General features: G+C 42.8%; 1 protein-coding gene across 1 annotated transcript in view; it reads right to left on the bottom strand.

The window, feature by feature from the left end:
- Positions 1-20,875, bottom strand: part of PSTPIP2 (proline-serine-threonine phosphatase interacting protein 2) — a gene marked incomplete at its 3' end in the record, with an annotated part of 79,607 nt that overhangs the window by 19,937 nt on the left and 38,795 nt on the right. Inside the window, exons 3-6 of the mRNA XM_080714306.1 lie at positions 18,748-18,825; positions 17,381-17,415; positions 10,811-10,917; positions 6,618-6,680 (exon numbers count right to left, since the gene is read on the bottom strand). Coding sequence (XP_080570432.1) covers positions 6,618-6,680; positions 10,811-10,917; positions 17,381-17,415; positions 18,748-18,825 — 283 coding nt within the window. The remainder of the gene's footprint in view (positions 1-6,617; positions 6,681-10,810; positions 10,918-17,380; positions 17,416-18,747; positions 18,826-20,875) is intronic.

Here is a 20,875-nt window from a genome sequence, read left to right as displayed (position 1 = left end):
TTAGTGTATTGTTGTCTTGTCTGCATGTCTTTTATTACTGCTAATGTGGTTTATCCTTTCCGCTCCATGTCTCTTACTATATTCCTATTGGAACACTTATTTTCATTGTTTTTTGTTTGTTTTGCTTTGGTACCGAAATTGAACTGAGGGGCATTCTACCTCCAAGCTACACCCCCCCCCTCCGTCCTGTTTTATTTTATTTTTTATTTAGAAACGGGGTCTCACTAAGTTGCTGAGGCTGGCTACAAACTTGCTATCTTCCTGTCTCAGCCTCCCAAGTACCAGGATCACGGGTATATACCACCAATCTGGCCTTAATTGAATTTTTAAAGGCTACATAATGTATTTAACCCTTCTCCAATTGTGAGTAACGAAATCATTTACAGTTTTCATTATTGTAAGTAGTGAGCATGTACACTCATGCCTGTGTTTTTCTTCTTTGGGATGACTCTTGAAGATAGTATCTTAGATTCTTAGGTAAGATTGATGGGATAGAATCACAGGTATGGCTTCAAAAACATGTTGCAAAATTACCTTTTCAAAGGCTTCTGAGGCTTCCGGAAAGATCATGCAGAGGCGCTTTTCCCCATTCCTCCACATTAATATAACTAAAAACTCTAAACAATATCTATGGAACAAACTTAAGAAGCCCCTGAACCATAAGAGAGGGCGCAGACTGGCAGCGCCCGTGGGCTCAAGGAACAGACCAGTGCGCTCCCTGGGTTTCTTTAGACTTGTGTGTCATAGCCTGAGTGCCAAGGAAGCAGACAACACCGAAATACCAAATATAGCAGACAAAAAGATAACCATTCTACAGCCAGGTGTGGTGCCACACGCCTGTAATCCCAGTATTTGGAAGGCTGAGATCGGAGGATTGCAGATTCGAGGCCAGCCTCAGAAAGTAGTGAGACTCATCAAACTAATGAGACCCTCTTTCAAAATAAAAATTAAGTAGGGCTGGGGATGTAGTTCAAGTGCTGTGTGCATGTAGATCACTGTCAGCATAATTGACATTATGATGTAAGACTATAAAGCACCAATAAAAGCATACACAAAAAATTAAGTTGTTGCCGGGTGTGATGGCGCACGCTTGTAATCCCCCACGCTTGGGAGGCAGAGACAGGAGGATCGGGCAGGTTTGAAGCCAGCCTCGCTGGCTTAAGAGATCCTGTTTCCAAATGAAAATATAAAATAGGTCTGGGAGTGTAGCCCGGAGATAGAAGGGTTTTCAGGAACCCCAGTACCACCAAAAAATAAAAATAAAAAATAAATAAAAATTAAGTTGTAGCCGGGCGTGGTGGCGCACGCTTGTAATCCCCGCGCTTGGGAGGCAGAGACAGGAGGATCGCGTAGGTTCGAAGCCAGCCACGCGCGCTGGCTTAGGAGACCCTGTTTCCAAATAAAAATATAAAAATAGGTCTGGGAGTGTAGCCCGGAGGTAGAAGGTCTTCCAGGAACCCCAGTATCACAAAAAAAAAAAAAAATTAAGTTGTATTTAAAAAGAGATTGAATACCCCTAGGCTTAATTCCCAAGACCACAAAATTCATTAATTAATTAAATTGAGGGGGGTTTTGTTTTGTTTTGTTTTTTTGGTGGTACTGGAGATGGGACCCCAGGGGCTTTTCTACCTCCGAGCTCTACTCCCAGACCTATATTATACCATATTTAGAAACGGGGTCTCGCTAAGTTGCTGAGAGCCTCACTAAGAAGCTGAGGTTGGCTTTGAACCTGTGCGATCCTTCTATCTCAGCCTCCCTAGCACTGGGATTACAAGTGTGCACCAGGCCCAGCTAAATTAATTAAAATGAAAAAAAAAAATTTTTTTGCAGTACTAGGGACAGAACCCAGGGACATTCTACCTCCGAGCTACACCCCCAACCCTTTTTTTTATTCTTTATTTTGAAACAAGGTCTTACTAAGTTGCAGAAGGCCTCACTAAGTAGCTGAGGCAGGTCACAAACCATGATCCTCCTGTCTCAGCCTCCTAAGTACTGGAATTACAAGTGTGCACCACCATGCATAGATTAATTTGTGTGTATGTGTGTGTGTGTGGTACTGGGATGGAACCCAGGGGCATTCTACCTCCAAGCTACACCTTCAGCCTGATTTTTAAGTCTCTTTTATTTTTGAAACAAGGTCTCACTGAGTTGTGAAAGGCCTTGCTACGTAGCTGAGGCTGTCCGCGAACTGTGATCCTCTGGTCTCAGCCTCCCAAATGCTGGGATTACAAGCATGTGCCATCACGCCGGGCTTACACTAGAAAATTTTAAAAAAGAAACTTAGTGAGATGCTGTTTCAAATTAAAGGATACAAAAATAGAGCAGGGGATGTAGCTTGGAGGTCAAATGCCCCTGGGTTCTAGCCCCAGACCCCCCCAAAAATAAAAAATAAATAACCATTCTACCACACAGATGTATATGTTAAAAAAAATTCTGGGGCCCTACATGCACACATGCCAGAAAGGCCAAGTAGAACCACCATCACCAGTAGGAGGCACCTACTCCCTTGCCAAAGTGGCGTCAAAGAAGGACAGATAGGAACTGAGATGTTCGCTCCCAACAGGAAGTAGCAAAGCCACACAACATGGGCATCAGAGAAAGCCATGTGGAAACCTGGACTTTGCCCTAGCCCTGTAGCACAGTGCCCCTCTGGGTGGTGCCAGAGGAGGTCTAAGAAAGTCAGGACTTTAACTATCTTCTAGCTGTGACAGGGCCTCACTATTCTGTGGTATCCGTGGAGACCAACCAGGCCCTGGACTTTAACCCCCATATAGCAGTGATGAGGCAACATCTCACCTCCTCTGCGGCAGTGGTGTCAAAGGAAGACAGCTGAAATAGAAAGCTTAAATGAGACCCTGAGCCAGGCGAGGTGGTACACGCCTGTAATCCCAGTACTTGGGAGGCTGAGACAGCAAGATTGCAGGTTCATGACCAGCCTCCGCAACTTTGCGAAACTCTCGGCAACCTAGTAGGACTTTGTTTCAAAACAAAAACTAGAGAGGGTAGATGTAGCTCAGAAATAGAATGGCTCTGGGTTTAATCCCCAGCAATACCAATGTCCAAAATCAATCCAATATCACTCGGGCCACAAACCAGAAAGATACTAAATTGAACAAAAAAAAAAAAAAAAAAAAAAGACAATTCATAGATGCCAGCACCGAGTTGGCAAAGATAGTAAAATTATCTTACAAAGACTTTAAAGCCGCCATCATAAAAGTATTCAGCAAGAAATTATGCACTTGAAGCCGGGCGTGGTGGTGCACACCTCAGCATTTGGGAGGCTGAGACCAGAGGATCGCGGTTCGCGGACAGCCTCAGCTACTTAGTGAGGCCCTCTGCAACTCAGTGAGACCCGGTTTCAAAATAAAGAATAAAGCCGGACGTGGTGGTGCATGCTTGTAATCCCCGCACTTGGGAGGCAAAGACAGGAAGATCGTGCAGGTCTCTTAGACCCTGTTTCCAAATAAAAATATAAAAAGTAGGTATGGGAGTGTAGCCTGGAGGTAGAAGAGCTTCCAGGAACCCCAGTACCACCAAAAAAAAAAAAAAAAAAAAAAAACTTCAAACAAGATAAACCTAAAGAAATTCATTCCAAGAAAAAAAAAAAAAATTCCAGTCAAGCTTCCAAAAACTAAAAACGAAGAGAATCTTAAAACAGAGGACACAGGACTAGGGATAGCTCTGCGGTAGAATGCTCGGCTCCATACCCGGTACTAAAAAAAATATATTTTTAAATCAACTTGAATGACAGCAAATTTCTTTTTATAAACCACCAAAACCATGAGGAAGTGACACAACATATTTCAAATGCTGGAAAAAAGAACTGTCAACATAGAATCTCACATTCAGTGAAAACACCCTTTAAGAAGGAAAAGGAGAGCCGGGTCTGGTGGCACATGCCTGTGTTCCCGGTGTTTGGGAGGTTGAGACAGGAGGATCACAGGTTCAAGGACGGCGTCAGCGAATTAGCAAGCCTCTCAACAAACCAAGCAAGACTTTCAAAATTAAAACTAAAAGGGGCTGGGGATGTAGCTCAAAGGTAGAATACCCCTGGGTTCAATTCAGTACCACCCAAAGGGGGAGAAAAAAAAAAGGATGGAGACAAAAAAGACAGAAAATAAAATGCTGTTGCCAGGAGCCAATGGAATAGGAAATGGTGAGTTATTATTTAACGGGTAAGCCTTTCAGTTTCACAAAATGAAAAGAGTTCTGGAGCTGGCTGGTAGTGACGACAGCACATTATGAATGTATTTAATACCACGGAACTGTACACCTGAAGATAATTATGATGGTAAATTTTATGTACTTTACTACAATAACAAAAAAGTTGAAAAAAAGTATAGAGAAATCAAAACATTCTTGGATGGAAAAAGCTGAGAGTAGTTGTCACTAGCAGGTCTATCCTGAATCTCAAAGAAGTTCTCTGAACAAAAGGAAGCCATCCAAGAAGAAACCGTGGAACAGTAGAAGGAACAGAAAGAACCAGGCATGGTGGCGCACACTTGTCATCCCAGTGCCTGGGAGGCTGAGGCAGGAGGATCTCAGGTTCGAAGCCAGCCTCAGCTTCTTAGGGGTAAAAGTCCAGGACCTGGTTGGTCTCCACAGCGACCACAAAATAGGTGAGGCCCTATCACGACTAGAAGGTGTGAAAGTCATGACTCTGTTCACCTCCTCTGCCACCACCCAGCGGGGCACCCGTGCTGCAAGTTGGGGAGAGGCCAGGTTCCCACATGGTTTCCATTAGCACCCCTGTTGTGTGGCTTTGTTATTTCCTGCTGGGAACAAATGTCTCAGTTCCTATCTGTCCTTCTTTAATGCCACCTTGGAGCTGGGCGTGGTGGCGCACGCTTGTAATCCCCGCGCTTGGGAGGCTGAGACAGGAGGATCGCACAGGTTCGAAGCCAGCCTCAGCTACTTAGTGAGGCTCTCAGCAACTCAGTGAGACCCTGTTTCCAAATAAAAATAGAAAATAGGTCTGGGAGTATAGCCCAGAGGTAGAAAGTCCCTGGGTTCTACCCCAGTACTACACACACACACACACACACACACACACACACAAAATTATTTTGGAAAGACTTTTTCTTTAAAGTTTGACCCCAGGTTACTCAAAACATAGAAGATATGGGAGGTTAGTGGGGCGGGGCGGGGGGGGATCATGTATTCACCAACATTATTTCTACAGTCTGCATGTACCATTAACATTAAGGATACTTTTATGTCATGCCAGTCACAGGGCATCATGATGGAACACCTGCACAAAGATGTACTAACGTATGTTCTAACAGAATTTGTCGTATTCAAGGCCAACAGACTTGTGAAGAGCTAGAGTGAGATTCCTTGTAACTTACCTTACCTATATTTTTCCAAGTATTCTTTAAGACATTCCATATAGGAAAGAAAAGAAGGCTCAAACAATTTCCAAGTGTGTGTGTGTGTGTGTGTGTGTGTGTGTGTGTGTGTGTGGTACTAGGGTGGAACCCAGGGGCTTTTCTACCTCCGGCTATACTCCCAGACCTATTTTTTATACTTTATTTGGAAACAGAGTCTCACTAAGTTGCTGAGAGCCTCACTAAGTAGCTGAGGCTGGCTTCGAACTATGCGATTCTCCAGTTTCAGCCTCCCAAGCGCTGGGATTACATGCATGCGCCACCATGCCCGGCTTTCAATTATCTTAAAACAGGAAAGTATCACTCAAATAAAACAGGTAAACAATCAAGGTTCAAAATATTCTCAGGTAGCCGGGCGTGGTGACGCATGCTTGTAATCCCCGCCCTTGGGAGGCGGAGACAGGACGATCGCGCAGGTTCGAAGCCAGCCGCGCTGGTGTAAGAGACCCTGTTTCAAAAATATAAAATAGGTCTGGGAGTGTAGCCTGGAGGTAGAAGGGCTTCCAGGAACCCCAGTACCACCAAAAAAAAAAAAAAAAAAAAAAAATATATATATATATATATATATATATATATATATATATATACACACACACACACTCAGGTAAAAGTTTAGATACAACAAGATAAAGATAAATGGCATCTTATCATGTCTATATATTTTTGTGTATTGACCTAAACTATTTCAGTTGACCTGCTTAATTATCCAAGGCTTCGAACCTGAACGATCCTCCTGTTTCAGCCTCCCAAGTGCTGGGATTACAAACGTGCGCCACCACGCTGGCTAAAAAGCATTTTTTAAGCCTCGTGTGGTGGCACACGCTTGTAATCCCAGCATTCGGGAGGCTGAGAACTGGAGGATCGCGGTTCGCGGACAGCCTCAGCTACTTGGTGAGGCCCTCTGCAACTCAGTGAAACCCGGTTTCAAAATAAAGAATTAAAAAAAAAATAGGGCAGGGGGTGTAGCTCGGAGGTCGAATGCCCTTGGGTTCCATCCCCAGTCCCGCAAAAAAAAAAAAAAAAAAAAAAAAAAAAGTAAAAAGCATTTTTTAAAAAGCTGAGAAACAGAAAAAAAAGGAAAACCAAATCAATACAGGCTTTTTCCTAAAACACTACAACAACAATAACTAAAACATTCTTTAAATGCAATTTGAGCAGGAATATGCTCATACACGGCACAGAATGTCAGGCAGTGTCACCATTACAAAAAGGCAATAAAGTCTAACTCACATCCATTGTTTTCTTGAATTGTAAGTTCCTTTGCTTGTGGGCAGCATCCATTACGATCTCTATCTGTGGAAAGAGTACAAGCACTATTAATAAAAACAAACTAGTATTAACACCAGCTTATCTTGAAAGCTATGTATTCAACATGGACTACTTACTGCACTTGGTCCTCATGGCCCCTGAAAGTAGACATATTTATTGCCACCATTTCACAGATGAAGAAACTGCCAAACAGAAAGGCTAAACCATTTGCCCAAGATCGTATCGCTAATTCTTAATGGCGCCCATCTTTGACCTTGGGCAGTCAGACACCAGGACCTAAATGCTCAGAAACCATGGAGACTTGTTGATCAGCTTAGAGCTCTCTCTTCAGTACATCTGTAATCAAGGAACTTTGGTTTCAAAAAGAAATTTAATAATTTTGTGAATTGACCATTCATATTTTAAAGGGGGCCTTCAAGCAGGGTGTGGTGCCAGCCATGACTCAAGATAAGTCTCCTTATTGATTTAAGGAGGCTGAGCAGGCAGGATTTCAAGTTCAGCCTACACAACCTAGCAAGGTCCTGTCTCAAAATAAAAAGGGCTGGGGATAAAGATCAGTGTTAGAACACACCCTCGGGTTCAATCCCTAGTACTGTTATTTTAAAAAAAATGCCTAGAGAAATAGCTCAGTGGTAGAACACCGTGAGTTCAATTCCTAGAATGAACGCATGCATGCATGCACGAATGAATAGTGATCTTTATTCTGTAAGCTTTTGTCAATACAGCTGAATTAGGGAACTTGTAAACATTCACTTCCATCAGTGATATATACCATTTATCAAGAAGGTGCTCCAGCAGTATTAAAAAAGATTGGACCGTTAAGAGAAGCTCCTCTGTTACTCTTTACCCCATCTAACACAGCAAAGGAAAAATCCTCCTTTGAGTTCACTTGGGATCAACTTCTTCATTGTAGTTGTGTTGCTAATATTTTTATCATTCAAAAGAATGGTACTAATAACAATGGTGTGCCTCTTAGACATAATCATAGTGGCTCTCATTTATCAAGCGCTTACATGCTAAGTAATTTTCATGCATCACAATTCTGACCATGATTATTTCCATTTTCTTGATTATACTGAACTTAATTAACTTACCCAAAGTAACACAGCCAGCAAGCAATAGAGCTGAAATTTGGACCCAGGAGCCTGACTTCAGTACCCTTGATCCTAATCATTACCCTAACCTACCATTATCTTTATGATTGCTCTATAAAACCAAAAGGTGTAAAAAACTGAGAGATGCAATCGTTCAAAATGAGCAGTGCCATCGATTTATAGAAATGATAAAAATCGCCGGGCGTGGTGGCGCACGCTTGTAATCCCCGCGCTTGGGAGGCAGAGACAGGAGGATCGCGCAGGTTTGAAGCCAGCCGCGCACACTGGCTTAGGAGACCCTGTTTCCAAATTAAAAAAATATAAAATAGGTCTGGGAGTGTAGCCTGGAGGTAGAAGGGCTTCCAGGAACTCCAGTACCACAAAAAAAAAAATGAAATGATAAAAATCATATTGAAAATCAGATTCAAATGCAGTTCCTTCTGAGTAGATAAAAATCAAGATTTTGTTCATGACCATAACACACAAATGTAGATGGATTTCCAGCATATTTCAACTGCTACCATCTAAGGCTCACTGTGCTTTATCCCTATTCTGTATCACAGGAGTCTGTTCATCCTGCTCTGTTCTTAGTGGGAGAAGGATAACCATGTCCACCTTGGTGCCCACGCTTAGAAAACAGTAGCCGTATGAATGAGCAGGAATAAGCATCCCCCAACCAGCCCTCCCCCACCAGTTTTCTAGAATAAACCAGCTGATGGCTTTCCTTGATACATGGAAATGACTTTGTTTCCAAGAAGTGGAAGTCCAAAGCATGCAGAGTTTAACCATTAAAAAATGAGAAGTTAGGCCGGGCGTGGTGGCGCACGCTTGTAATCCCCGCGCTTGGGAGGCGGAGACAGGAGGATCGCGCTGGTTCGGAGCCAGCTGCGCTGGCTTAAGAGACCCTGTTTCCAAGTAAAAAGTATAAAATAGGTCTGGGAGTGTAGCCCGGAGGTAGAAGGGCTTCCAGGAACCCCAGTACCACCAAAAAAAAAAAAAAAAGAAAGAAAGAAAGAAAGAAAGAAAGAAAGAAAGAAAGAAAGAAAGAAAGAAAGAAAGAAAGAAAATGAGAAGTTAGCACTGACACATCTCTCCTAAAGTCTATTTTTTTAAATACCTAAATACAGAAGTGGTGCAACCCCAGAGTTTATTGACACAAGTAATTGAAAAACGCAAAAAAATAAAAAAAATTAAAATGCAGCAGCAAGATTTAGACTTCTCAAAATTCTGAAAAGATTTTCCTTTTGTAGAGGGAACCTGGATAGCAGCAAATTGAACACAGGCTCCTCTATGGCCTTACAGAATTCGGAGTGTGTTCTTATCGCTATAACAATTTGGTCCGTGCAACTTGTTAGAACAGGAAGTTTCAATAAGTCTTGCAAAATTAACAAAACTCTACTTGAAAGGGTCAGGGCTACTAAAAACACTTGCAAGCACAAGGAAATGACTCTCCCCTCCTCGTAGTGGAAATCACGTGCCCGTAGATTCTGTTGTCTAAGGTAGTCTGCTTCTGAAAAATTGTAATTCCCCTTGAGTGGTGGGCAGGCCTGGCAATGTTAGGCAAGAGAGCCTGACCAGCCAATGTCTCAGAAAAAGGCTTTGGGCCAAATGCACCCCTGATAACTCATGAAGCTTGGAGAATGTGTAAAAGTGCTTGACACGCTGTTCTTTAACTGTCTGTGTCTGTCCTTCCCTCCTGGTAAGTAGTACGGACTATGGAATGGGAAGAGGCAGTGTATGCTAAGTGCAGCTAATAAAATGACAAGTTGTAAGGTGAGCAGACTCTTGGGCTACTAGTGCCCACCCCAGATCCCAGTGGCGACCAAGGAAATGGGACCTAGACTCCAACTTAGGGCCACAGGTGATGTTGCCACGATTGAGTTAATAGCTGGCTGCTTGTTGGATACGCACACTGCGGACACTCTCAGGGGATAGTGAAGGGCAAGGATGCAGAAAGGTTTCCAAAAGGACCTTCAGGAAGAGAGAGCCCTCCAAAAGTCCATGCGGAGCTGTCTCAGGAGACCTCGGTGGAAATCTTTGGGTGCCAGATAGGGAAGAGTGTGTCCCCCACGTGACACCAGGGCTCCAGGCTCAAAGCCCAGAAACAGAAATTCCAGAAATGCCCTACATGGCTGTCATAAAAACCTGAATAGACAAGTCTTTCAGGAACAAACCAGGAAGTCGGAGTCGAGGCTGTTCTGGCCTAGGTAACACTTTAAATGTAGGCCTGGACTTCTGCCCTGGATCCCTATAACTTCCTATACATTTGCCGATTTTACTAACTCTCGTTCACTCCCATCTCCTTCCACGGAGTTAGAGTAAGCCCTAGCAGTGAAAAAGGGCCTGTGCATGGTGCTTTAAAGACAAAAACAACTTGGGTTTCCCAGGGCCTCTGCTTCTCTATTTTTAAAATAGGATTATTCAGCTACATGGAGATTCAGGGGCAGGGTGAATCTCCTCCACTCCTTTGCCTTCCCCTCACCGCCTTGCCCAGGAGAAGCAGCGTGCTCTAGAAGCCCACCAGCTGGGATATGTCAAAGGGTCCCCCCTCAACCATAGTTTTTTTTTTTTTTTTTTGTGGTACTGGGGTTCCTGGAAGCCCTTCTACCTCCGGGCTACATTCCCAGACCTATTTTATATTTTTTTATTTGGAAACAGGGTCTCTTAAGCCAGTGAGGCTGGCTCCGAACAAGCGCGATCCTCCTGTCTCCGCCTCCCAAGCGCGGGGATTACAAGCGTGCGCCACCATGCCCGGCTCAACCATAGTTTTTTGTAGTGACAGCGGATCCAAAAGGAAAGGGGATGCATGCTGGACCCCTGGATCTGGCAAAAAGTTCAATAAAAGGAAGACTGGCCTACAGTGCAAGCACTGGTGCAGAGGCATAGCCATTTTGATTGAGCACCCCACAGGGACTCCAATAACTAATCTATTGGGTTAAAAAAAAAAAGAGCAGGATTGCATGGGGGTGGAAGCTGAACTGAGGAGTTTAATAGCACAGACAAGCCTCGGGCTTTTCTGCAGAGGCAAAGGTGACATTTTAACACAAGCCTATAGCTAACCTTTTTTCGTTGTAGCTTTTGTTTTTCCCTGAATTCTTCCATCTTCCTGGCCTCTTCTCTTAGAGTATGTGCCAGCTGAATGTGACACTGGGCCACATTGTCCACCTCTGCAGAAAGAATTTTTAAGAGAACAGTAATTGAGGTTTGCAGATGTCTAAATTAAAATATACAAAATTACGCGCACACACACACACACATAGCACACACCACACATACTGGAGCAAGTGGTAAAGTCAAGATCACTCCAGTTAGTCACCAACATGTGTTGAGCTCCTTCATGTGCCAGGGATTGCCCTGGCTACCAAGATCAGCTCGGGAGGCTTTAGATTTGCCTCCTCCATGAGCAGGTACTGGCCTAGTATATGCCCAAGGCTGGGGGAAAATGTAGCCAGGTTACAGTTCATGAAGCATACATCTCAACAGACAGTACTAAAGCCACACAATTTCAGTTTTGATTCTTCATTCCATTTACAGGACCTCTTGGGTCCTTTCCATCTCTAAACCCCCATTAGCCTGAACAGTTATAAGAAAGGTCATACAACAAAATTTTGACTTCCAATCATTATTCCTGGGTAGAAAGATTATAGGTGTTTTCATTTTTAAGATCTTTTGTGTATGTATGTGGTGGGGTGGAGAAGTACTGGGGATTGAACCCAGAGCGTTCTGCCTCTGACCTACACCTCAGCACGAGTCTCAGGCTGGCCTTGAACCTGTGATCATCCTCAGCTTCCCAAGTACTGGGCTTACAGGCATGTACCACCATGAGCTAATAGAAAAAAATGCTCTGGCCCCATCCCAGAGATTTGGAAGCACTGCCATGGCAAAATACTATTTATGTATACAAATGCTATACATAATTTAAATTTATATTGATAATTGTATTACTCGTATTTATATTGATAATTGTATTAAAATGTCTGATGGCATGTTCACCAAAACCTGTTTATCACTGAGAAGTGAAAATTCCAGTGTTTACCATCTTCTTTCAAGTTAGTTTTCTTACTTGAATTTTTAACATCAATATATATTATTTTAATAAGGAGAAAACAAAATCATTTTTTGAGGGGAAAAAGAAAATAATCACAAAATTATAAATATTTAGGGAACCCAGTCTATGCTGCAGGTCTTTGGACCACACCACCCTTGGCTTTACAATGCATATTAAAAGATACTGTCTCTACTTGGAGAAATGGATTCATGGCTTAGTTAAAAAGGGGGGAATACAAAACATGGTGGCATAGCCTGTAATCCCAGTACTTGGAAGGCTGAGACAGGAGGCCAGCCTCTGCAACTTGTAAGACTTTGTTTCAAAATACAAAATAATAATAAGGGCTGGGGATGTTGCTCGGAGGTAGATTGTCCTGGGTTCAATCCCTCCTACAAAGAAAAAGATGAAGGAAGAAGATGAGGACAGGAGGAGACTTTCTATTAAAATTTTTTTTTAAATATTTATTTAGCTGATATTTATACCTACTTACATCTATGACATTATGGTGTGTGTTTCTGTTATAACTCTCTCCCTAAAAATGTTCACGGGAACTCTAATCTTCCTCTACCTCGCTGGCCTTAGAGGAATTCTCTGATCTATCTGATAGCAGGTCATAAGATCCTTCATTCCAGAGGGGTCCTGCTCCATACCCTGGAGGCAGGAGAGCTGCTGAGAGCAACCAAGAAGGATCTAAACAGACAGGCCTTGCTGGACGTCCCCATTCCCTCTAATAGCTATCACATTTACGGAATGAAAACTCCATAAAAACTCCACAGGACGGCTCTGGGGAGCTTGCAGATTGCTGAACACACGGAGGCTGCTGGAGGCAGCTCCGTTGGAGAGCTCCAAGCCTGCTCTCCTACCTCAGCCTTTGCATCTCTTCGCCTGGACTCCTTGGCAATCACCTGTATTATACACCTGCAAATATGTCTCCCTGATTTCTGTGAACAAATCAAGCAAATCAGTCAAATCCAAAGAAGGGACTTCTGGGAAGATGGCGACCGAGAAAAGCGGGGCTTAAGAGCCCCGCTAACAACAAATCTCCATTACCACAAAATCAGCGCCTTTCATAGCCAGAAAACACCATCACCAGTGAAACAAAAAATCACCAGGCTCCAGAGAGAAAGCGGACTGAGAACAGAGCCACAGAGGAGATACACCGGCCTCACGCCCGAGGACGCGGCAGACGCGGCAGCAGCGCCATACTGCCAGCGGCACCGGCGAATTCACGGGACGGCTACAACAAGCCGAGGTGAGCCACTGCGGAACAGCCAGGCGGGATTTCTCCGCGCAGAGAGCATCTAAAGCTCCCAGTGGCCGAGCTCAGCACACGCTGCAGGGATTCAGAGTAGAAATCAAAACCAAGAAGAAAAACACCAGCCCCATAGCCGAGGGCATAGCAGCGGCGCCATATTGCCACCGGCGGCAGCAGCACCGAATTCAGCGAGGCCAGTACAGCTACATCTGCGTACTCAAGAACAGTGAGTCAAATTGCGGGCCACAGAGGAGAAATCCCAGTACTGTACTCCCTGGGACTTGACCCAGTGGGGGAGGGGCGGTGGCAGAGATATCACACCATAGGAGAACGTGCAACCTGGCACCCCCCACAGTCTAAAGCAGCCTCTAACGACTCTCTGGGTCGGAGACTCTGTGCTACAACCCAGTAAAGGAGTAGTGGGGTCTGAGATACTACTGACTCGAGATCCAGAACACCTTAAGTGAAGTCATAGTGACCCAAGGGAAGAACCCAGAGAAGGCACAAACTTCCAAAATCATGGGAAAGAGGAATAATACTGGAGCAATAAATGCCCACAACCCCACAACATCAGAACCCGATAAAACAGAAAATCAGAGATTTCTAGAAGATCAAATCAGGAAAATAACTGTAGAAATAATAGAGGTGCTTCGAAAAGAACTCAGAGAGAGCCAAAAAGAGATAAAGGATGCAATTAATGAAGTAAAGGCCTCAATTCAAAGCACAAACAACCGATTAGAACACATGGAGAACAGAATCTCGCTCTTAGAAGATGAGCAATCCAAAAATGAACGCATAGTTTCTAATCTAGAAAAAAATATCCAACAGCAGGAATCTGATATTGAAGAAATATGGGCCCATTTTAAGAGAGCTAACCTAAGAATAATTGGAATAGAGGAGGGAAAAGAAAGTGAAACCAAAGGGATCAACAATCTCTTCAAGGAAGTAATAGCAGAAAATTTTCCAGACATAGAGCAAGAGGTCGATACACAGGTCCAGGAAACTTAGAGAACTCCCTTTAGACAGGATCAGAGAAGAGGATCCCCACGCCACATAATTGTCAAAATGACCAATGTGGAAGCCAAGCAGAGAATCTTAAAGGCAACAAAAGCAAAGGGCCAAGTGACATTCAGAGGCAAACCAATTAGAATCACTCCAGACTTCCCAAACCAAGTCATGAGAGTCAGAAGGGCTTGGAGTAACATATTCCAAACTCTGAAAGAAAACAACTTCTAGCCCAAAATTTCCTACCCAGCAAAACTTTCTATCAAATTAGATGGAGAAATAAGAAGCTTCCATGACAAACAGAAACTGAAGGAATTTATGTCTTCAAAACCAGCACTAGAGAAAATACTCAAAGAGATTAACTACAAAGAAGAAATAGGTAACACACTCCAGAACTAGAGAAACAAGATTTTCCATCCAACAGACAACTAAGATTGGTTATCTGTGGAGATTCATTATTTATGTTAGTCTTTTACCTATCTCTAAAGGGTATTGTTTGCCTTTATTGTTGTTAATTTTTAGGATTTCTAGTTGGAATATTAATATACCTTCAGATATAGCAATTGGAAATATTTTATCCCATTCTATTAGTAACTGTTAACTCTGTTTACATTGTCTTTGGATATACAATTTTTTTTTATTTTTTAGGGAGTTTGTATACTCCTCTGTTGCCTGTGCCATTGAAATCATAACCAAGAAATCACTGCCAATTTCAATGTTGTGAGGTGTTATGACCCAGATTTTCTCCTAAAAGTTTATAGTCTTAAGATTTATATTTAGGTCTTTTATCTATTTTGAGTTAATATTTGTATATGGGATTAGGTAAGGGTCCAATTTTATTCTTTTCCATGTAATTATTATTTTTAACAATATTTAGTTAAAAGATTAATATTTCCACCACCAAATGTTCGTGGAAACCTTGTCAAAAATAACTTGACAATATAGGGAAGAATTTAGCTCTAGGCTTTTATTTAACTCCAATGGTTTATATATCTGCCTTCAGAATAGTACTACACTGTTTCAATTATTGTAGCTTTATATGGTTTGAAATCAGAAAATATATATCTTCTAGCTTTGTTCTTTTTCAAGATCATTTTGGGTACCTAGATTCCATATTCCACATTAGGATAGATTTTTTTCTGAAAAATAAATATATAAATATATGATAGTTTCACCTAAAAAATAGAAAAAAAATATTCTCTGGTAAGAAAGAAAGCAAAAAGAAATATTGAAATGTTATCTTTAAGTCATCAAAAGCTTGGTATCAGACAAATGAAACTGTTATGTGAGATAATCATTTTTAATTTTAGATAAATTGCCATAATACTAGATGTCAACTACTAAGCCAAGCATGGGAGGGAGGGATAGGGAGAGAATGGGGTGGGGATTGGGTGGGGGCTGACTGGGAAAAGTGTGCATGTATGTCTACAAAAGTATGTATCCTACTATGATGTATGAAGACAGTGCACCAATAAAAATAATAATAATAATAATAATAATAATAATAATAAATCCAAAGAAGGGATGTGGGAACCCCAATTTATAACCAGTTGGTCAGATGTACAGGAACAACCCGGAGCTTTTGGTTGGCGGCTAAAGTAAGGGAGCAGGGCAGTCCTGGGGCCTGAGCCCTCAACCTGGGAGAACTGGCACTATCTCAAGATTAAGAGTGTGGGAAAGGAATTGGATCAGAGGGTGCCCGGCTGGTGTCACTGCAGAATAAGCTGCATACTTGCTGGGGGGAGGAATCCTCACACATCTGGTATCGAGCTCTCTGTGTTGATTGTGGTGGCGTGAGGGTAGAGGAAACAGATGCTATGTTTGTCCTGACAGAACAGCACTCAACTAGCTACAGAAACACTCCAGGCACACGTCATACCGTGCCTGCTGAAATCCTCAGCATGGAGACTTTGGCATTCTGAAGGTCAGGAGCCTCAGAAACAGACTCTGAGCAACAGGCCTGGGGAACCCTGAGCTGGACGGGGCCCACGAGAGAGCACAGTGCAGGCCTCGCCCAGGATTTCCAAACTTCTAGTTTCCACCACATTAGAGAAATAAGAACTAAATTGGCTAACTGAGTTCTGAGTCACCCTTACAACCAAACACTGTGATACAGGAATAAGATACTGGGAGATTAAGAAAGTATGCTGGGGGCACCACAATTTGTGACTTCCATTTGACCCAGCAGAAATGAACCTTTGACACTGATATTTCCAAAGACTTTCTGTTTCTCTCAATCAGCCTCTGCATTCTCAAGAAGTGTGATGAAGTAGGATGACCATGCAAAACATGAAAATAACTCCAAAATATAAGGGGCTCCTTCCCATGGGGGTCTCTCACTAAGAGAATGAGAGAGAATAATAGAGAAGGAGCCTTTCATTTCTAGGATATAGATAGCATCCTGACTTTGGAGAAGAAAGAAAAAAGAAATAAGAATTTAAGAGACAGCAGGCTGGGATGCTTAAAAAAAAAAAAAGAAAAAAGTCCATCTCAAGTAATGAGCCTGGAAGATGGTAAGTTTCATTGCAAAGTTTGGATTGAAGGTGCTTCCAAAAACCCAAGAAGAAAAGGTAGGTGGCAGTGAAATGTAAGGACTGGTGCTCAGAGAGCTCTAGACTGAAGACAGACACCTGTGCATTGTCTGAATAAAGACATCTAGTGTCAGGGATGAGGTGTGTCTACCGAGGCAGACGAGGGTGAGAAGGGCAAGGACCACACTCTGAGGATCAGAAACACCGAAGAGTTGGGTAGAGAAGGACAAGGAGAGGACCAGGGAGCAGCCAGAGAAGCAAGAAGAACCAAAGAGTCAGAAGGGATGAGGGTTTCAAGATGGCAGGAATGCCCTACAGTGCTGAATGCTACCGAATGTCAAGAAGAGGAGAGCAGTTGTCTGTTGGACGTACTGCCAGGTGTCTTTGGAGTGAGAAGGTATGGGAGAATGGTGGGACCACAGCCAGATTAGAGTAGGAGGTGAGGATATCAGGACAATGGTTGAGGTGAGCTCTAATTAAAGAGTTCTTCTGGATCAGAATGTCTGAGGTTCTGTCAGACTCTGATAGCACCATCCCAGTGTCTGAAGCCCTGCAGAGGTGACCCTGGAAAGAGTAACCAAACCGTGCACCAGAACATGACGCACAAGTGTGGGGGCCAAGGGGGGAGGTCCTCCGGCTCACTTCAATTCTGCAGAACTACTCACCTTAGGAGTTGCTCTAGTTTTTTTTACACCCAATACAAAATTGCTGTTCAAATTAAAACTTGCCTTTGAGGACAGACATAGAACTGGCCACAGACAGAAAATAGAGTTTTTACAAATAAAACTTACGTTGCTTGAAGACTTCAAGGGCCCGCTTTAGAGTGCTAAAAGACAAGCACATATATATAATTTCAATTCTGGAAATTGTACACGCTTATTATAATGTCTTTGCCCATATATCAACATAGAGCATACAAACTCACATTGGCCCATAAACTGGAGAAGACAGCACAAAACCAACTGGACCCCTAAGTCCAATTTCCTCAATATCAGACAGAAGTAATTCTTCATTGTCTGCCTGGATAAGGTAAGACACCAGAACTCTGTATTTCATTGTTCCCAATGCTAATCTAGGAGTTATGGCCATTTTCCCATAAGAATACCAGTTATTCTTTAAAGTGTGTCAATTAGGAATACAAGCACATCCAGGTGTGGTGGCACACACCTGTAATCCCAGTACTTGAGAGACCGAAGCCAAAGGAGCACGGGCTAGATTCCATCCTCAGCACTTTAGTGAGACCCTATTTCAAATGTTTAAACAAGGAATGGGGTAGGGTATAGCTTGGAGGTAGAACACCCCTAGATTCAATCCCCAGTACTCAAAAGAAAAAAGAGAGAGAAGCGGGGCATGGTGATGCATGCTTGTAATCCCAGTACTTGGGAGGCTGAGATGGGAGGATCACAGGCTCACAGACAGCCTCAGTGACTTAGTGAGGCCCTCTACAACTTAGTGAGTCCCTGTTTCAAAATAAAGGATAAAAAATAGGGCTGGGGATGTAGCTCGGAAGTACAATGCCCCTGGGTTCCATCCCTAGCAATATATATATATATATAATTTCAAGGGATAGAGAAATATTAAAAATGGGTTATGGCTTGGCCGGGTGTGGTGAAACAGGGGTGAGACCCTCTTTCAAAATAAAAATTAAGTAGGGCTGGGGGTGTAGTTCAAGTGCTGTGTGCATGTAGGTCACTGTCAGCATGATTGACATAATGATGTAAGACTAGAATGCACCAGTAAAAGCATACACAAAAAATTAAGTTGTTGCCGGGGGTGGTGGCGCACGCTTGTAATCCCCGCGCTTGGGAGGCGGAGACAGGAGGATCGCGCAGGTTCGAAGCCGGCCGCGTGTGCTGGCTTAGGAGACCCTGTTTCCAAATAAAAATATAAAAATAGGTCTGGGAGTGTAGCCCAGAGGTAGAAGGGTTTCCAGGAACCCCAGTACCACCACTAAAAAAAAAAAAAAATGGGTTATGGCTTCGTGCATTTTAGCTTTCTTTCTGCGTGTTTAAATTTTTACCACTAGAATTAAGACAAAATAAAACAACATTTTTTCACCAAACACATTGCAACCCACTGGGCAGCTTGCTCTGCTGAAGCCATGGGAACCCAAGCAGTCTCGGCCAACCTGGAAACCACAGAGACACGAGGCACCTACTTGATCTCAGACTGTCCACATGGCTTCTTCCTCGAGAGGCTGAGCAGGTCTTTTCCATATTTCTCTTCAATCGCTGCCCTAAAGGGGACAGGAGAGAGGGCCATGGATCCTGCTCAGAACTGACACTAGTTAGGAAGCGTACAGTACTGCCCTGGAGGCAAAGCTGCCCCTTTAGAGAAACCCAGATCTAACACCATCCACTAAACTGCAAAAGCCCCTCATGTGGAGGAATTGTAACAAAACTGTGGTTGTCATCTCTAAGATGGTGTGCTCCAGCTAGAAGCCCCTCATTTGGATTGCGGTAGAGCTAAGATTTGAGATGAGGGTCTTACTATGATGCCCAGGTGGGGCAGACTCCAGATATTGAGTACCAGTACCGGCATTCTCCCACTTTGCTAGCCCCACCCCAAGACCCAGGCTACATAAATACCCTCACTTCCTCTCTTGGGTGCGACTCTTCTGACCAATAGCCCCCACCCCAATATTGGTCTGAAGACCTGTCTGAGACTGACAATTGACACTCCTTTGCTGGATTTTCCCTCCTTCATGACCCCCGACTCAATTTCAATGTTATAGATTCAAGCTTTAAAATAAAATAGGGCTGAAGGCATAATTCAGAGGTAGAATTCCCCTGGGTTCAATCCCTAGTACCCTGCCCCACCCCACACACACCTCTCTTTCTCTCTATATATATATTATATATACAGTGTGTATATATAGTGTACATGTAATGTATATGTAATATATATATGACTGGGGATATAGGCAGAGGTAGAATGCCCCTGGGTTCAATCCCTAGTACTACACACACACACACACACACACACACACACACACACACACACGACGTCCTATTTGAACATGCAGATCCCTGATGTCTAGTGTGAATGAGCATCATTTTATGTGCTTATTGGACATTTGTATTTCTTCTTTTATGAGTTATCCAAATTTTTAACTAAATGTTTTGACTTTTTATTATTTGGTAGAAGTTTTATATACTACGAATACAATGCTTTCTATTCATTCAATTATATATAATACATCTATATATACTATGAATATAGTACTTACATATGCTACAAAGTTTCTCCAATTCTCAATTTATCTTTCCTAATAACATTTTTTTTTTTTTGCGGGTCTGGGGATGGAACCCAGGGGCATTCTACCTCTGAGCTACACCCCTGCTCTATTTTTATTCTTTTTTTTTGAAACAGGGTCTCACTAAGTTGTGGAGGGCCTCACTAAGTAGCTGAGGCTGTCCGCAAACCGGGATCCTCTGGTCTCAGCCTCCCAAATGCTGGGATTACAAGCGTGTGCCACCACTCCCAGCTCACAATTTTATTTTATTAAAATGATAAATGTTCCTTATTTCAAAAAAATAAACAAGCCGGGGGTGGTGGCTCACGCTTATAATCCCAGCATTCTGAAGGCTGAGACTGGAGGACTGCAGTTCATCTTAGCTACTTAGTGAGGCTCTCTGCAAGTTAGTGAGACACTGTTTCAAAATAAAGAATAAAAAATAGGGCAGGAGATGTAGCTCAGAGGTCAAATGCCTCTGGGTTCCATCCCAAGACCCACAAAAAAAAAAAAAGAAAAAAAAAGGAGCTGGGCATGATGGTACACATCTGTAATAACAGTACTTGGCTACAGATTCAATGCATGCCCATTAAACTACCAAGATCATTCCTCACAGACATAGAAAAATCAGTCCTTAAATTTATTTGGAAAAACAAAAGCCCAGAATAGCCAAAGTAGTTCTCAGCAACAAAAACCATGCAGGAGGAATCACAATACCTGACTCTAAAATATACTACAAAGCCATTGTAATAAAAACAGCATGGTACTGGCACAAAAACAGATACATAGACCAACAGAGCAGAATAGAATAGAAGACCCAGAAACAAGTCCACACACTTTCAGCCAATTGATTTTTGACAAAGGGGCCAAAAACATACACTGGAAAAAAGATAGCCTATTCAACAAATGGTGTTGGCAAAACTGGTTAACCATATGCAGAAAATTGGAAATTAATCCCACTTTCTCACCCTGCACAAAAGTCAACTCAAGATGGATCAAAGACTTGGAAATAAAACCAGAGACCTTGAAGTTCCTTGAAAAGGGCATAGGT

The sequence above is a fragment of the Muscardinus avellanarius genome, assembly GCF_963383645.1.
Source record: "Muscardinus avellanarius genome assembly, chromosome: 17".
Taxonomy (NCBI): domain Eukaryota; kingdom Metazoa; phylum Chordata; class Mammalia; order Rodentia; family Gliridae; genus Muscardinus; species Muscardinus avellanarius.
The sequence above is the reverse complement of the archived record's forward strand: the minus strand, read 5'-3'. Positions and strand labels throughout refer to the sequence as shown.